The sequence below is a fragment of the Melopsittacus undulatus genome, chromosome 1 (genome assembly GCF_012275295.1).
Source record: "Melopsittacus undulatus isolate bMelUnd1 chromosome 1, bMelUnd1.mat.Z, whole genome shotgun sequence".
Classification (NCBI taxonomy): Eukaryota; Metazoa; Chordata; class Aves; order Psittaciformes; family Psittaculidae; genus Melopsittacus; species Melopsittacus undulatus.
In genome coordinates, this window is record NC_047527.1 from 108,457,625 (window position 1) to 108,476,829 (window position 19,205).

General features: G+C 43.0%; 1 protein-coding gene across 1 annotated transcript in view; it reads right to left on the minus strand.

Annotated features, from left to right (window-relative positions):
• Positions 1–2,246: 2,246 nt before the first annotated feature.
• Positions 2,247–19,205, minus strand: part of ADARB2 (adenosine deaminase RNA specific B2 (inactive)) — a 195,510-nt gene continuing 178,551 nt past the window's right edge. The window contains exons 8-10 of the mRNA XM_031052490.2: positions 11,079–11,260; positions 5,270–5,448; positions 2,247–2,423 (exon numbers count right to left, since the gene is read on the minus strand). Of these exons, the coding sequence (XP_030908350.2) occupies positions 2,247–2,423; positions 5,270–5,448; positions 11,079–11,260 (538 nt within the window). The remainder of the gene's footprint in view (positions 2,424–5,269; positions 5,449–11,078; positions 11,261–19,205) is intronic.

The following is a 19,205-nucleotide window of genomic DNA, read 5'->3' on the forward strand; positions in this document are numbered from 1 at the left end:
CCCCTCTGGACACCTCTGCTGCACAAGTCACACTGTACCAGTGACAGCTTGGTTAGAGGTTGGAACCATGTGGAGGTACTGGGAAGCTCCAGAAGGTGCCAGAAATATTCTGAAGGATAATCAGAAAAGCTGACAAAGTGTTCGAAGTATTGACAAAGTGGTTACCATAAAATGGTCCCACTATTGAAACGTCTCAGGTTTTTGGTATTTTTTTAAACTATTTCTACTCTAAGGATTATTTTTATATTTTTGGTAGTTAATATGGAATGTATTATTTTGCTGAAAAGGGTTCTGGAAGGGGAGAGCTTTGTTTTATCTAATTTAAAAATTCTAGTTTATCACAATTGTCTTTATACAAGACACTATAGATACATCTTGTAGTTTATAATCTAAAAATAACATCTCATCAAAATACTGTAGCTATTCTATTGTGGGCATCAATAAACAATGTATTTACTGTATATGGCTCTCCAAACGTGATAAACCCTATACAAAGAGCATCTATCTTTATTGATAGGAACAGTTTCCCGTGTAAAGGAAATTACGTGGAAAAATATGAGCCTTGTGTTGTTTGAAAAGTAACTCAGCTTGACAGTTCTGAGAAAATACCAGGACAATTATCACCAGTCAGTAGCAGCATGTTATATACAGATTTATAGAGAATCACAGGAATAAAAAGAAAACAGCAGTTATATACCCGCAAATCCTGTCATTTGAAAAACCAAAAATGGGAAGAAATGTACAGGGCATTTGAAAGTTGGCTCTGCGGAGGGACTACCAAAGCTCAGCTCTCCCATGACCGTATCCATCTTCTGTGTTCTGATGAAGTTTGTGATGGTTCAAAGGTGAGATTATATCAGATCCATCCATAGTTATGAAGAAAATGTTTAACTGTTGGGTGCTACTTATCTCCTAACTGAAAACCCCACCTGCTTTTCAGGCTGCAGATGAATGTGAATAATAGTACTTGGCATTTACACAGAGCTAGAACTTGAAAGTTCTTACACGGAGTAAATCCTTACCCAAGCTGGTAGTCGCATCTGCTGCACTTACATCAATTGGACTGTGTGGAGAGGCAAAACACACTGAAAAGAGTGACAGAATCTGGCTTGCACTGCTGCATATTACCAGAGCACTTTGATCCTGACAAATTCCTTAGAAGTGAAACAGGTAAGGAATACTCTTCCATTTTGACAGGTGGGGAAATTGAGGCATGAGAGAGCCAGGTGTCAAATGTGCTCTCTCATTTGGGATGTCTTAGTTGCCGCTATCCAACCCAGTGGTTTTTCAGGTGCATGGAGCATTCTGAGCTCATACCCGCTTAATTTAGAGCTGTGATCATCAGAAACCTGGAAATATGAGGTCATGGCTCCAGCCTGCCTGGTTTTAGGCAGCTACCTGAAGCTCCAGAGCTAGGAACATCGTCACACTGGCCTCCACTCTCAGCCCATACAGAGCTGTGTACCTTTGCAGGCAGCGCAGGGTTGAATTACCCTCTTGACAAGCATCTGCATCCCAGCTGGTGTCTAAAGGGCAGGTGTGATGAACAGAGTCTGGGTAACTAAATCTTGCAGTGTGCAATACTTGTGCCCAGATTTGGAGATTTGGTGGGAAGTGGTCTGTCCAAGGCATCAGAGGGAAGAAGTGTAAAAACCAAGGGAATCCTGATGCCTGTCTTTGTGCTTGGAGTCAGAGGTGGAAAACAGAGTTTAAAAATTGCCAAATTCTGTCTTACAGATTTGAGCAGCTAACAGGATGACTTTTGCATAGAGGTTAGACACCTTTTTTGTGTATAATTATGGATGCTCTGGGACCTGCTGTCATGCCGTGTGCCTGGGGTATTTCCATCTTTGCTCACTATTTTCCATTATTCAGTGATGGCTCTTGCACTGACTGTGTGAGGGAAAACAAACTCCATTTTGGATCAGGCAGGTGGCCTGGTAACACCTCAAATCAGGAATAACCAACATCAATTAACAGTGAAAAGCAGACTCTGTGAGGGTAGCATTATAATTTGGGCAGGTATATTCTTGGGAAGGGATAATGAAAAAGCATTTTTCTGAAGTTGAGTTCAGTGCATCAGACACATTTCTATTCATGTATTTCCAATGCAGAATTAAAAACAAATATTCCTGTGGAGGTTGCTATTAAATCTCAAACTGCTTCAATTTTCTCGGCTCACACGTCCTGCCTAGACTTCTCTCCAGCTGATTTGATCCAGTCATGTAGCAGAGGTGTCAAGTGATTTATACAGTTAGTAGGAACTGATCTTGCTCTGGGGGTTTCTTCACCCAGGTGCCCAGACCAGCTTTCTGAAATGCTTTAAACAGCTGCTGCTTGACAGACTGGTATGTCTGAGCCACCAGCTTTGCCTCGCTGTACACTGATGGCATGTCTCCATGGCTCGGTACTCGTGTGCTCAGCTGCAGAACACAAATCAGGGAAGGGGGAAAAATAATATAATAATAAAAAAAGCAACCAACAAGCCAAAGGAAACAGGAGGCTTCAGTAGCTGTATAATCTTCCTGTCCACATTTCATAAGCAACAAACAAACTATCACTGTGCTTTGTGTGTTTGCTTTTGGTTTAACAACAAAAATACGGGGAAGCAATAAATGCCTGTGACATGGTTTTGAGCCATTGTGGAGAGGAACAGGGTAAACAGCTTTGCTTTGGAGTAGGCACAGGCTGTGGCAAATCTTGGTGTGTTTTACAAATGCAAAGTCCTGCTTCCCAGGTAAGATGAGTTTTAGGACAAAGAAAGGGAAAAATCCTTTCTGAGGAGCCTTAAGGAATGTGCTCAGTTTAGCCTGGGAAGTAGAGCAGCTCAGTGCTTCCAAGTAATACCAAGAGACACGACAAGGAAGGTGCCCTCCCACACTCTCCCCTTTCCCCTTATTGATCTGTTATTGTTGGAAATGTTGTGGAGGCTGCCCAGGACAGAGCAGGATTCATGCTGGTGTGGGAAAGTGAGTGCCCTGGTAGGACATCGGAGCTGCTCTTTAGGAGCTGCCTTAGGAGACAGCACCACATATCCTCTGCTCCTCATCACCTGAAGCAGACATGTGTGTGCAGCCTTTGCTTTGTAAAATGACTAAAAGACTTCCTCTGACCTGTCCAAGTCTCAGTGCCAAACCATCAGGAAGGCTTTGACATTGTATGAAAGAAACTGAGGTCTTGGAAAATGCCTTTAGAGCAAGCAGATGGGTGAAAAGCCAATGCTCACATGCCAAGGAAGTAGCACCCTTGCAGGACAACACACCCTCAGACCACAGCCTTGGTGAGCAAACAACACTCTTTGCCTTCTCTCTAAAGAGGAGAGATGCTGAAAGCCAAATTAAAGGAGCAGGCAGATGTGCAGCCTGAAATGAGCTGCTCCAGTCCCTGTGGTAGGGCTGCTCTGGCTTGGGGGTGCATTGGTCCAGCCAGTGAGAGAGGGTGATGCTGCCAGCCCAGGAAGCAGGGGGCCACAATCTAGCTTCACTGGCAGTGGCTTCCCTCCAGCTGCTGATGACATTACTTTGTATTGTCAAAAGCAAAGTGCCCTGCTCAGCCATGAGTTACTCCCTCCTGCCCAGCCCAACACCATCCCTGGTGGGAGCCAGGTGCAGTCCAGCTCTCCCGGCCATAGTTCTCTCCATAGCTTGCCCTGGGGCCCAACTTGCCTCAGGTTTTGTTCCCATGAGGAACAATCCCTTAACTAATTCTCACCCCTCTTCCCATGCCACCTGCCCTGCAATAAATAGGCTGGAACATGTGCCACTAAACTCTGGCTGAGCCCTGGGTATGAAGCCCAAGTTGGTCCCTTCTGCTCCCCACCAAGAAGGAGGGTTCCTGCTAGGACAGGTCATGCCACTGCCTGGGATGGAATGAGTCTCACTAGCCTCCTTCCCCGGGCTCCTCTGCAGAGCAGAATGACTTATCCTCTTACCTCACCACCCTGCCTGACTGCTTCCCAAATGACTTCACTGGTGGAAGTGACTCCAGGCTTCCCTGCCATCACTCTGCCTTGTTCTTTTCTACTCATTTCTGAACAGGGAAAAGGATTTGGCACTTAATAAGATATTTTTTCTTGTCCTTGTTTTCTCCCATTCTGCATGGACTGCAGGAAAAGGCTTTACAGGCCTCCTGATGGCAAATTAATACTCTATCAGTGAAAACAGGTGGGCTGAGAAGACACTTCGCATGTTCCCTGCTGCTCCTCTTGGATGTGGTGCTCAACACCTTTGTATCTGTGTCCTCTCCCTCAGTACTTCCTTGAAGGGTCAGGTAAGAGGAGAAATGGAGACTCCAGAACCAGGAATAATGAGAGGAAAATTTCCTTATTCCACATCAAGCTTTTTCCCATATGTTCTCTGTCCCTAGGCTCCACCATGGTTTTGGCCATCCCTCTGTCCTGACACTGCTTCCTGTCTGTGGGAAGTAACTTAAGTGTGAAGGCAGGTTGACTTCAGTGCCATTTCAAATAAGGGAAGTTTATGGTTATCTTCCCTAGAGAAAGCAGGGCTGTCAGGGTTTGGTGCCCATTATAATTAAATACAGCCTGTAGTTTTAATGCCATTAAATTGTACTGCTGCTGTGTGTAGTGAAATTAGAGAGCCTACAGCACCTGGCCACTCACCTTAAGAGCTGTATTGCTGTATGGGTGCATTAGCAGATCTGTGAGAGTGGTGAAGAGGAGGGGAATGGGCAATCCATAGCACTTGCTTTAGCTAACTTGGGTGAGAGTGGTGAAGAGGAGGGGAATGGGCAATCCATAGCACTTGCTTTAGCTAACTTGGGTGAGAGTGGATTCAGTTCAGGTTGGGAGTGTAAATCCCTATGGAACAACAAAGTGCAGTAGATGCCCCCAAGGCAATGAGAGATATTTCCCTCAGGCCTCTAAGACTTAGTGAGTTGAATACTCCCCTTAGAGTCAAAGGGATACTTGGGGTAAGATGCTTAAAAGATTACCCAGTTGTGCTTGTATGAACACTTAACAATCTCATGGCTTTTGGCTGCTCATCTGAGCATAGCTCCATTGCCAAGGACATCCAGAACACCCATCTTCGCTCCAAAACCACCTCAGCTTTCTCTAGACTCATCTCCCATAGCTAACCCCACCGGCTCTCAGGGTCTCTAATCCTCTCCCAGACATTATCAAGAGGAACACAGGACACCTGTGGAGCCTGCAGCTTCATCATGAGATTGCTAAAGCAGGGTTGAGACCAGGGTAAGGACTAGCCCATGTGGGGCTGGCAGAAGTGTCCTGGCAGTGCATCAGACCTACCTTTCCATGAAGCTTTGCCCACCGAGTGAAGAACATGTGCTTGCAGAGTCGTGAGGGGGTCCCACAGGTCCTCTTCCCTGTTGTGGCATTGATAACCTCCAGGTCGGTGTTCCCCACAATCCAGTTCACACTGAAGCTGGGAGATTTTCCTGGCTGCCGAGCGTCAGCGTGGCTAATCCCTGGCAGGAGAGAAGGACACCAGTAATATCCAGTTAAACATTAAAACCTTCAGAGGCTGCTACTGTGGTGAGTTGTGGAACATAGATCATCGCTGAATGAACACACTAGCATTGTGCACTGTATGTGCTGTTATAACCTCCGGTGAAATGTTATCAGGCAGAGTATCTCAAAGAGACATAATTTAGCAATTCCTATAGATCTTTTTCCACCTTACATCCAACCTTTCTTTAGCCTAAGGAAAGCCATTAGATATAGTGTGTGCTATTGACAGCAGTGTGACGGCTGCTGAGTGAAATCTTTCAGAAAGGCTTTAATGGCATAACTGGTTTTTACAAGGAGCGAAGCAGCAAAGTGCTTTTGCCATGAATTCCTCCAGGTGAGCTTTCCACGGTCCAGCATATTTATCTGCTATTAACTGCTGGGACCTGGCTGTGACAGGAAGGCTAGATCACAGGGGGTATCAACAGGGGATAAGGAAATACAAAACATACGTTTCATCATCACAGAGAGAGATTATTAGATCCAAGTTAATAATGACCTTGTAGACATTGCAGACCTACATAGAAAACTCTTGTTCCCCACCTTGTGTCTACCTGCAAGATTCCTACCCTGTATGGGTGCAACAATCTCTCCAAGAGACAGTTACTGTCCTAATGGCCACATTTCGGATATCTTTAAGTGGGATGCATCTTATTTAATTTTAGACATCTACAATGATGATGTTTTCAGTCATCTGGGGTCACTGTATGACCTTTGTGTCATTTGCATAGCAAATTTTGGACATCTGAATCACATACTGGAGTCCACAGTCTACAAGGGTGAGACCTCCCTAGGCTCTAAATGCAGATCAGGGCTGCAAGGTCAGGTGTGGGTGTATGTATGAGAGAGAGTTATTTTTAACGAGGTAAATTCCTGTCTCATTCTTAACTGTTTAGTGTAGTTCAGCCTTTCCTTGATTCTCTGTTGCTTTCTTATTCCTTATACCTGAAACCAGGGAAGGATTTAGTCCTGGCGAGGAAATAAGGGGAATAAAGAACATGGTTGGTTCATTTTCCAGAACAGGATAAATGCAACCAAGCGAGCTCTGCCTTGCCTTGTTCATCGGTGCTTTTGTGAGCAAAGAACCAACACGAAGAGCTTCCAGGGCTGGAAAGACAAAGGGACCTGAAGCAGTCTGAATATGTTGGAAAGGTGGGCACTGGTGGTGTGTCTGCATTCAGCTGTTGAGCTCCTCTCTGCTAACTTCCTACATGGGCTGCTAGCCTGCAAACCTGGACAAGGAAAGCCGCTGTGGCGAACAGGCAGGTGGGGACTGCGCTGGTGGGAGGAGCTGCCTGGCACAGCCACTGAAGCACAGGCCAGGGCTGGATCTCTTCTTCCAAATGGCAGCTCCCACCAGGGCCCTGCTTGTGGCAGCTGCAGCAACAGCTCATGGTTTGCACAGCTTGATGGGACCTGCTTTCATTGCTGCTGGGTGGAGGGTAACAGAGACAGGTCCTCTGTGTTTCTTGCTGAAGGGTTTCAAAGAGTTTTGCAGAGAGGGGGAAGTACTGATATGGGCTGTTCAGAGAGGAGGAGATTAAAGGAGAGAGATCAAAGCCCCGCCTTTCCAGAGTGCCCCTTCTTGCTCAGGGATCTTAGTTTTGGAACAAGTACACATCATGAGCATCTGCTGATCTCCGGCAGAGTGGGAAGGAGATGGGAGCTGGTGGGAATGCAGCATTCATCACCATGTTAAACATGCCAAGCTTGGTAAGCCCCTGACGGAGACCACGGAAGAAGCAGAGGGCTGCACAGCGTCAGTTATGGCAGAGACGCTGGCTCTGCAGGCAGGTCCTGCGTGGGGCCTCTCAGCATCATGGGAAGCAGTATCAGTGAGGGACATGCTCCCTATCCACTCCTGTTCCCTGTGTGCTGGGAGGGAGCTGCAAGAGCCAGATGAGCATGCACAGAGAGAAAGGTGGCCATTGAAGGGGAAAAAATATACGGCATTACCACTTTGTATCGGTGGCAAAGTTGGAATTGCAGAAATCATCTCAGTCACTGGGACTGAACTCGCTACTGTGTATAGAAGAGAATTACAGCTAAGTCATAACGTCACCCAGGATTTGTAAACACATTCATATCGTATTAATACCTCTCTCAATTTCTTTTCCCCCTGAGAAAACAGATCAGTCTGCATCTAAAACTCTGGTTCACCTAGGCAACAGGATATAAACTGAGAGCTTGAAAATCAGATAGCTCGCTGATGCTAGTCAAATGCCTCTATACATAACAAGACGCACACAGATCACAATCAGCTGTTTGACACTATGCACCACTCTGTCGAGATAGCACCCAAAAGCTTAGAGGACTTGAGTGCCAAAAAGCACGACAGCAAACACCCTGACAAGCGAAGTTGCCCCAGGCCACTAAATAAATACAAATGTGAAAACACCAGAGGAAGTGAAGGAAAGGCTGCATAGAGGACAGAGCAGGCTGTAGGTGCCCACCAAGTGGAGGCTGTACACCCTGCCCAGCCTGGGATCTCTCTCTGCTCTCAGTGGACCACTCTGAGAGCTGGATGCTTGCTACAGTGCCTGGAAAACCCTCCATGCTGGTTTGGCTTTAATGTTTTCTCTTCCATCTATTACATATATGCACATGTGTTTATGTAACACAATGATATCATCACATCATTTTCCAAATGCAAGAAAAGAGGCTTTAAAAGAGAAAACACGAGACTCATGACAGATGCAAATATAGAGCCTAGATATCTCATCTGATTGTTGTTTGTGGTCTTTCTTCAACACTTTTTTCATGTTTTTCTTTTGACAAATAATTGTTCTGATTTTATCTGAAAAAGAACACACAAATAATCTAGATAATTTTCTCTTCTTTATGTAAATCATCCTCCTTAAAACCAACACAACAACGAGTACAATAGGAGACTGCAGAAACTGTAAGAAAAAATCTTTGTACAAATAATATGAACTTGAGTATTGTGGGATATGAACTGAAATCTGTTCTCATTCTCCTCTCTCTCCTTGCAAAACCTCATGCCTCTTCAAAATACCATTTAGAATGGCCTCAATCTTCAGAGAACATTAAATAAAAATGACATAGGGATTTTCTTTCTTCTAAAAAATACACCCAAGATTAATCCCACTGAATGAGTGGATTTCCACTGGCTGGGACTGGTGTGAGCAGAAAACCTTACTGGTTATTCTTCTGAGGTGCCAAGGGGTTATCTCAGGATATCTCATCACACACCATAACTCTTCTCTCCTTTGAAAAGCTTGTACTGCTACGATCAAGTGACAAATAATTGGTATCCTTATATTTGAAGGACTCTGCAATTTGAAATGCCTGGCTGGTCTGATCACTGAGACAAGTGTGGGAGATGGAGTTGCCTGGCTGAGATTGCTGGGGTTTGGTCTCTAACACATTTGGTATGGCTTTTGCTAGGTGCCCATCTCCTCTGTCACTGGGTATGCTGTCAGCACAGTTTTCCAGGTAAGGGAAATATAGCACAAGGCTCAGCTATGTAAGCTTTAAGCAGCATTGGCTCCCTGGGATATCTGGGGGAGGGAAGACTACAAATAATAGCTTTAGAGACAAAGCAATGTAGACAGAGAGAGGCAGATTCCTCCCACTGCTTATCCTGGGCTGAGAAAAACCCACAAACACCACTGAAAGCAAAGCTAAAGCTTTTATAAACACTGAAGTCTCTGGGAGAGAAGAAGACAGCCATGAAACAATCAGATATTTAAAGTGACACAAGGATCCCTCTAATGCATTTCTATCTCCCTTGCAATATCTGGCAATGACTCTTGGACATAAATAAACACTTGGGCCAATATGAGCTATTACTTTTAGTCTGCAAGGCTACCCCAGCAAAGCAAGAGCTGTTCTGTGGTTAAATCTCTTAATAAATCCCTTATTGTGTTTTCAGCCTTTCAACAGTTCAGGTGAGTTTCCCTGTACATCCCACAGAGTGAAAGTGGGTGTGATTTTTGATCTTATGTATGGATGAACTTTTAATGTGTTATAGCTGGCACAGGATGAGATCAGCTTCTCCAGCAGGAGATGCAAGGGCTTCTACCAGACTGGGGTGTGCTGCTGAAATAACAGCCAGGTTTGGGAAATGAGGAGATTTTTCTTAACCAGCTGCAAGTCCTTTTCTCCCTCCTATAATGTGGTGTGGAAAGGCAGAGGGGGCTGAGTCATGCCCTGTCCAGGCCAAGGCAGGAGGTACAGGAGAGGACATAGGATGGAAAAGGCATGTGGAGCACAGTTTCCTGGATACTTGCGTTGTGCAATCTTTGACTAGCTGCACTGAAGAGTTAAAAAGTGGAGATAAGCTCTTCAAATAAGGATGAGCCTTCTGACCTACTCACCTCATAACACACACATGCACATCACACTTGCCAGATGTACTAACCACACAGAACCTGAGAATTTCCCCAGTGGCTAAAGTATCACTTCTGCCTCAGCCAAACTGATTTTGTCACACGGACAAGTTAAAACAAAACCAAACCAAAACAAGATAAGAACGTAAAATAAATAAGGGATAAATCAGCACTCTCCTGATTGAGGAACCTAGAGGACTTTGAAAGTCAGTGGTGTACTCCCACCAAAACATCCTGACCTCCCAGCTCTGTAACCTTGACATTGTATTGGTGTGTCAGGGAATTCTGAGGAACAATTTTCAGTCTAAAAGTAAAGTAAGAGTCTAAACCTGTGGAGAACTGGTGGCCCTTAGCACTCACGTGCCTCATGAGGATCTGAAGGCTTTCAAGACTTTGTGGGATTTTGCTAGGATGAGCCTGGACAGCTGCTACCTGGTTGGGGATTAAGGAAGTGGGAGTCAGGGGGATGGAGAAGGACCAGAGACATGAAGTAGGAACAGGGACTAGAAAGGAGAAGTGGTGGCAATGAAAGTAGTCTGAAAGATGACTGGAAACCACAGGTGGCAATGAAAGTAGTCTGAAAGATGACTGGAAACCAGAGGTGGCAACGAAAGTAGTCTGAAAGATGACTGGAAACCACAGAGATGGTCACACAACAGGCAGCAGCCTCTTCTGATGACAACAATGCCTCACTGAGGTCTCTGACCTTCCTGACCATGGTCTCCTGCATGAATTAACAGCTCTTTTCTTATGACTGTTTGCTTCAAACACAATGGCTAGCAAGTGGTAAAGGAGCAGGGGCACTGGTGGCTGGGCTGCATGCATGGTACCAGAAATGAAAGGGCTGGTTCTCCTGACTGACATTCGTGTGTACACTGGGTGAGGAAGAGTGGGATGAGAGAGAGTTAAACTTGATATTTACTGAAAACATTGTCCCTGGTTTTTATAAATCTTTTACTTAGTCATACACTTTTTTCCACTTTGAGCATTCTTCGTACAGTGTTTGTTTTGCTAGTCTGCTTCTATCCACTACTGATGCTTTTCGTGGTCACTGCATATTAAAAAGGAACTGGATTTAAATGCATCAGATTCTTCATTTTGTAAATTCATACTCTGCAGGAAGAAAGGAAGCATGAGCTAATGGTTCACTTACGAACGAGTAAACATTCCTGTTGGTGACCAGCACAATTAGTGATGGGAGAGCGGATTGTTTGTCTTGCAGGCAGGTGTTTGCTTACCACTGAGAAGCAGCTGATTGCGCCGGTATGAAGCTGGCAGCTGACCAATGTCTTCTATTCTATGGCTCATTACCCGGGAAAGGTGACCAGTATGGTAGAGGCTCCCCACAATGATGCTGTGCAAGTACATGGGTTCGATGAAGGAGCTGAGGAGAGCACCTTGGAGCCCAAGGATGTTCCATCTGGAAAAGAAATCCAGGAGCAATAAAACACATGGGTGGAAGAATGGCCAGAAGACAGCTGCCTTGGGAAAATCAGGGATGGCAAGCATATGGACTGGATAACGAATGAAACCATTCCTGTCCCTGTCCTATGGCACATGAAGCATTGCACTGTTGGGTTATTATACATCCATGGACTGATTCCACCTCTATTATGCTTTTAGATTACTGTAACACTACCGAGTTAAGCGATATGTGTCTGTCTTGTGTCATTGCAAACAGAAGCCTCTTGTATAGAGCTATTCTTTATAAAAGTATATTGTGTTTGATGAATGTTCATTTCGCATGTCTTCAGCAGAATTGTTCTGTGCATCTATAATTTTACACTTGCAATGGTAGACCTAAAATGACAACTTTCTTTATTCTACCTGTATTTACCATTTATCATCTATTAGTACCATCCCTTAGTCACACCGCCAAGATAATAAATGACATAGGTGGCCAAAATTCCCACAGAATTGTGAATAATTTTCCAGAGCTTCATGGGCTAACATTTCCTTGCACAAATGAGCATGCAGATCTGAAGACATCCATAAGAACCAAATCCTGATTAATAAAAATTAGTTACACTTTTAGGCAATTTATTTTTAACCAATAGTTTGACCTGCTCTGATGTGTTCAGAGTGATGACTATGTCTCACTCTGTTGCTGTCTTAAAGGTGCAACAAATTGATGGTGGAAACCTTCACTGGCTTCAATCTGTTAATGACTGTGAGCTCCATACTACTGATGTTGGATTAGTTGCCAGAACTGTTCTGCATTTTAATAGCCTATGAATATTTACGTCTAGCTAAGCACAAATATGACAAGATGTTTGCTCTAAATTCTTCAGGGGACAGGTAATTGGTTAAAGAGTGGAAAAATTATAAAGAGGAAAGAAGTCATGATGCTGTTATCTTCTTGGCAAATTTATTTAGCTCAGTCCACCTAGGAAGGTGTTCCCCACTGCACAAACACTAACATGCTCTCTTACACTCGGATAATATTTTTATGTAAGTGCAACGTTGTCAATCTCTTTGAATAGTTCCGAGTTCAAGAGTTCAAACTGCAAACGCTTCAGAAAATGTAGTTCTGGAGAGCGTATTTTGGCTCATTAAAAACCAAAACACCAGCAGCATTTGGAACTTCGTAGCTGACTGAAGAAAAGGGTAAGAGGTGCCTGCTATTTAAGGCAACATCCAGTGGCTGCCATGCTAAATAACGTGTTTAAAGCACAATCTCCATCCGCGGCAAGCATTATGTCTCTAATTTCTTACATCATTGTTCTTTTCATTAATTAACATTTCTCAACCGTTAGTGCAATTATTGCAGTGCCTCCGTGCTGTATGTCTCTTTTCATGATTAATAAGGAGTCATTATATTTCCCTTTCCTGAAGCAGTCAATTAACACGGTATACTTTCCATTAATTACTGAATGTTTAAAACCAGCATGCTGTACCTGGAGAGCAATCTGCTCTAGGAACCTGTGACACCAATTGCTTTAAAAAGTTCTCTTTAAATTTTATTCCAAAAACACAAGCAATTTAGCCGCCTATATTAATTTGCCTCCGAAGCAGGGCTGTGAATGAGAAACATCTTTTAAACTCATGCAAGAAAAGGCAGCCATCTGGCTGCTGAGGATTTCAGAGTCAGACTCTCCCCATCTCCCTCTGTAAATGCAGGTCATTAAAGTAATGTGCTCATCTACATAAAACTCAAATGGAATATAAAAGGTAATATTTATATACAAACAATTTAGTCCCACAATTTAAACAGTCATTGGTTTTATGAAACATTTACTTTAGTCAATCAGATTTGCATAACTTCATTTGGGGGAAAAAAAAGTGTGGTCATTCCTGCAAATAACATCATTTTTAAAGGAAAGAACTAGCTGCCTCTTTGAGTAAATATCTTATCATGATGCAAAATTAATAATGCAAGCTTAAGAGTTGAGTTCAGCTAACAGTACCGAGCCTCCGACCAGCTTCTAAGGCAAGCAAAAAAATTAGACAGTGATATCTTTGTCCAGATGGAAATGTATCAGATATCAGTGTTGTTTTCAACACTTGACATTTCCTTAGAAAAAAACTTGTACCTTTGATCGATGGATAGAAAAAAAGCAGCTAAACAGAAAAACAACATATGTTCAACAATATTTGAATTTTAGAAATATGCACATAATGAGAAATCATCTGAGCTTTATTTACCAAAATAGGGGATTGTGTTCTGATCATAAATTACAAGGTAATAATGATTATTTAATTTAAATTCTTTGCAAGCCCTTCCTTTTCTTTAGAGATATTTCTCTGCCTGATTCTGAACATGTTCATCCTAGTGTAAAGAGGGATTTTCATGTCAGTGGAATTACATTATTGGAAATCATAATACAAGCATGATCAGGTCATCTCCTATGTATTAAAAGCATTTAATAAACATTAATTAGTTCTCACACTGCTGCTGTGAGGTAAAGCCCCATTTTTATGCATGCTGAAGAATCAAGGCAGAGAGGCAGTATGACTTCTTCAGAAGCAGAGCTAGAGTCCATGGCTTCTAGATGCAATAGTTGTTCCACAAGACAACTCTGTTTTCCCATCCCAAAGGAAGACCCAGGCCAGTGCAGGGGGCAAGGAAACTTCTGTATCAGCTATGGTGGGTTTTGACTACTAAGTATAAGTAGTTGCAAGACAAATGGGACAGAGGGGCTGGGCCAAAAAAGTGGGAGAACAAACATAACAAAGAATACAGGCTAAGAGAGCAAGCCATGCTTGGTGCATAGAAAGTGGTGTAAAAAGAGACTGTCCCAGAACCAGACAGCATCCTATGGTAAGAAGGACAGAGAAATCAGAAAAGGTGCTGAGAGCAAGAAGGCAGTATTTGGTGGGGATTGCTTGCTGTATCTTCTCGAACAATGCCAAGGCTGGTGTCACCATGATGGTGGTGGGGAAATGAGGTGAGATTATGACAATGCTCCTGTACATCGACTGCTTCCCATGCAACACAAAACTGTTTTAGCAGCCTCCAGTCAGAGAAGATGCATGAAAAAGCAGAGATGGAGTTTTGCTTCAAGTCTAACCCAGGTTTGGTAAAGTGTTTGGCCAACTGTTTCTTTCTGGAAAGCATCCTCAAGCACACACAAGTCTCACTAAGTCAGCACAAATCCTAGGAAAAGAGAGGTCCTGTGCTGAGCTGGTCAAAGTTAGACCCTTGCACTGCCACTGTTGTCCTCCAGAGCACAGTAAAAACACATTAATGATGGGGGAAATTTTCAGTACTCATTGTGCTTCTGTTTTGTGGATAAAAAGACCTTACTTGGAGGACAGCCAGTTCAGTATTTTGCATAAACAATAGATTTAGCTTACAAATATTTGGGGTAAGTGCTATTATCCTGTGTTTTGTACATCCTTTGACCAACACACATAGCTAATGTACTGACTTGATCCTTTGATAGCTGAACATCTATGGGATTATTTGTAGGTAGATGATAGGAAAGATCTGTCTGAACAACAATGAAACTATCAATAAGGGTGTTCATTTTTGAAGGGGCTATTTCTCTGTACCCTCCTTTAGGTCTATGAAAGTAGCTGTGTTCCCATCTGTAACAAAGTGCTCTCTGCAAATGTGGCTTCTCAAAATAAAATTATTATTCAGAGCAATGCAGTGTTACATTTTGAGTCCTCCATATATCAAAGTGACTTTTTTTGCTATGAGGAAATATGCTGGATCATTCTGAATTTTCCTAATTGTGCAAGATTTGAAGGGCTGTTTTCAAGGGCACACATCTCTCTAATAACTTATATGTTGTACTCTTCATAATAACCCTTCCAATAAAGTGAAAATCAACCCACTGCTCCCTTAGTCACAGATTGTATATAAAAAACCCCAAATCCTCAGCAAGCAGGATCAATAAAACCAAATGTCTCCCCTTTCTGCTTAAATATGGGAGCTTTTTGTGCTTTAAATGGATGGAAAGTATACCCTTCCTTTTGTTCAAATAGCAGATATTACTGCACTGTTTACAAAGACAAAATCCTGCATCCAGTTTTCAATATAGATAATCCCTGAATAAATATATTTTTGCCTGTTTGTCAATCACAGAAATGCCAGCTATGATCCGGGAGGCATCCTGGAGCAGGCAGCCTTTCTTTAATTAGACGCTGTGCTCCCCCAGCCCTGTACATGGAGTGGGCTGGGGGCAAGGCTTCTCAGCTCCCACACTGCTGGCAGCCCAAGGACACCAGTGAGGTGTGCGGGGAGATGTGTCCCCAACTCATAACCACATCACACCTGCATGCTGTAGTGTCCTCTCACCAAGTGATCTGGTTGCAGCTCCTTGCCAGGATCAACCAACATATGGATGATAAAAATACTGAGGAAGGGGCTTGGGGGCAAACCCGCGGGAGCACAGAGAGCTGCAGCCTTGCTCAGGTCAGCATGTGGCTCCTCACCCATTGCTGAGCTGTGGTTTGACACCTGGAGACTCTTAGCTGAGTACTGCCAGCATCAGTTTGTACACAGCATTACCTAAAGCTGAATGCTGACATGCTCCTGCCCTCACACTGCTTTGAAACCGAGATGTGGTGAGATCTGCACAGTGCTTCAGAACATCTCAAGGAAGTGAGTCCACCTGCTGCTGAAGCTTGATGAGACTGAAGTGCCTCCTCTGGACCCTTGGAAATCTTGCCCATTATAAAGCGCTGCTGATAAATTTCAAAGCTTATTTTGTTAAGGCTTCTTACAAAAGAATCCTCCTTTTTTTGGTCATTATTAACAGCTTTAAGTCTTACCTGCTTGGCATGTTGTTAACCTCCTGTACCACAGTTTCTATTACCAATATTTCCAGCTACACTTTACACAGTATAAATTGTTATTCAGGCTGGCCTGTGCTCAGCAGAACACCTGTGGTGTTCCTATTTATACGACCATTTAGCTATTATTGGTTTGGAAACTGGAACTAGTGCATTAGTTTTTGATCTGTATTTTAACAGTAGGTGGTTTATATACGTTTTCTGGAACATACTTTGTGGTGAAAGATTGAAATTGAAATCTCAGTCACACAGAAAGGGGTTAAGAGAGGGAATTACAAATCTTGTGCACAAATCATCTCTAATTGAAGATCTAGCTGTGTTAATTGATTTTCATTTACATTAATATGCAGCCTTTGAAGTAGCTTTTCTTAAGAGTTACCTTGTCAAGCTCAGTCTTCTGATAACAATGGCTCTGGTCGACAGACTAACACTAAAATAGATCTAAGAATGCCAATTTCTAACACTGACTTTTAGTCTTGCATTTTTATATGCTACATTTAAATACAGCTTAGTGTGCTTAACTCATCTTGTAAAATGTTACTTCAGACACCCACTGCTAAATCCTGAAACAGTGCCTTAAGACTACATTACCTTACAGTACTTTGAACATTTTCTCAATAAAGATTCCTTACCATCCTCTAGCTTGTGGGCCCAAATAATCCACAAACCTTAGCCAAAGGACATGAATAGACTGTCAATGCTGTAATGCAAAGTTTGGAGGTCCTTTGTTACTGTTTGTGTCATTTTACAGGTGAGGTATAATTTAGATGTTCAAGGTCTTTTAACCTCTGGGCTTAATGTCACTGTTTCACTGAGGTGTGAGGATGTGGACGACCATTAACCTGGTGGCAAGAAAATACACAGTCTTTCAAAGGTGACCTTTTGAGAAGCAGCAGTAAGAAAACAATTCTAAGGCCAGAACTTACAAAGTAAACATTGAATTCTGGCTTTTATTTGCTGAATAAAGACAGTTTTTGAGAACACTGCTCCCTCCAGATCCTGCACCCTGCAAAGTGCGCTCCTCAAGCCTCTCCCCAGCAAGCACATTTCTGAAAGAGGAGAAGTGCCACAGCTCCTGCATTTACAAGTAAGTCTATTCACTATTAGTCTGTGTAGATGCAAGCTTGATGCACAGAAGGCTGGCATCTCTCTGAAGTAAATACATTAGCTAGATATTCTGTCAGAACATGCTCTGCCCTGGCCACAGCATAAGATCTCCAGTCCCCTTGCTAAGGTCTATCAAGGAAGAGAGTCTTGGGGAAGAGCAATGCACTACAGAACTCTGTCTCTAATGGGACCATTAGGATTGGTTGATTCTGGGAGAAATAATTTCCCTAGTTTCTCTGCACTGAAGAAGAAGGAATCCAGGTGCTGGTGATGAGATGTATAAACTCCATGAGCTTAGAGCATAGAACAAGAAACACTGTAAAGAAGGGAGGTGGTGTCAGTAAAGCAGGGGCATGAGGGGCCTAGGGGTGAGCCATAGTGAAAGGAGACTGGCATGAAGCTCAGTGTTCATAGGAGTCAGAGGGAAGAGCATATAGAGAGAAAGGCAGTTTCTGTACCCTGGGGCAGACTATCAATTTCCCCTACAAGTCTATCCAGAGGGTGATGGGCTTGAGTAAGAGAAGTGCATAGTTCTTTTATGTTTTGTCCAGTCGTTCAAATTCTGCTGTAGGAATAAGAAGTAGACACATTTGGAAATTCTTATTTTATATATGTATGCTTTTGAATGTATGAACTATCATCTCCAAATCTGGCACACACATATCCACTTTGTGTGCAGTGGGAAACCAGCAGCATTGTGCAGGGAAGAGAGCACTGGTCTGGCTTTGTGCAGCCGGAGACATAAACAGAGAGCTGGTGTCCTGGTGGGGCTGGTGGGGACCTTAGCACCTCTAGTCCTCACTGGTCTGAACAGTGCTGATGGTCCAAGACACAGTTTAGGGCCTAACCTTCCTAATGTTTGGTTATTGGATTTAAATCCTCAAAAAGGAGCTGAACTCTAGAGATAACCTTGGTTTTTACCCAGATGTGTGTGCCTCTGTGTGTGTGCATGTCTTTGTGTGTATGTGTGTACATATGCCAGCAACTGCTGAGACTTCCACCACCAGCAGCAGTAACCTTGCACTGACCTTCTAATAGGTAAAGGTATGAGCTGCTCCTGCATCCTGCCTTAGTATGAGAGAGATGAAAAGACGTTTAATTAGGTCCAGTGTATGAATGGGTTTGCTGCTACAAAATACCTTAGATTCTCTTAGGACTATAATGCCTCTGCTGACATAAAGGTCTTAATACAGGTGATTTGCATTAAGAAAATGTTAAATGACGCAGATTTTTCCTCAAACAGTTGATCATTTTTAACATGATTTTGCTCATGATATTGCTGGTTTTTCACAAGTGTATACTGTGTACATTACAGAGGAAAATGAAGGTTGAAATCTTAGGTGTTGTTAGTGTAATTAACGAACTATGGGTCTAAAGAATGTGGTTTAATCCTAAAACCTGTGACACTGAGAGGCTGAGCTCACTTCAGCTGCACTGTGAGACTCGTAGAAGTTGTGAGTGTAAAAGCTTACACTTTCTTAGGGTGGGTTATTTGGGGATACACAGAGCCAAAACTTTAAATTTGCACATATAAATGCATGGGTTTTTAAAGCCAGAAGGAACCACTAAGATCTAGTCTGACCTCCTTTATAATGCAGTCACAGAATTTCACCTTGTAATTCTCTGCCTGAACCAAATAACATGAGTACTCATGCCAGAAGTGTTTGTGCTTTAATTCAGTAAGGGAATAGGTATGATATCAGGCTGTTTATCCTGCAATCTCAACAAAGCCAGAGCCCAAATAATGCATACCAAACATCAAATTCTCTCAGACTTGTGGTGATAGTAATAAAAATTGCTAAATGCCTTTGAATAACAAATAAATCTGATTAAACCACTCTCTGCTTATGGCTATCCTGTGAACAAGAAAGGGCATAAATTGTTAGAGACATGATTTATAGAATATTATTCACTTTTCTGAGTAACTCTCTCCATTCTTGGTTCTTTGATATTCTGATAGCAATGTCCTTTGCAAATAACGCAAAATGATGTATATTTTAGCAGCTACTGGCTAG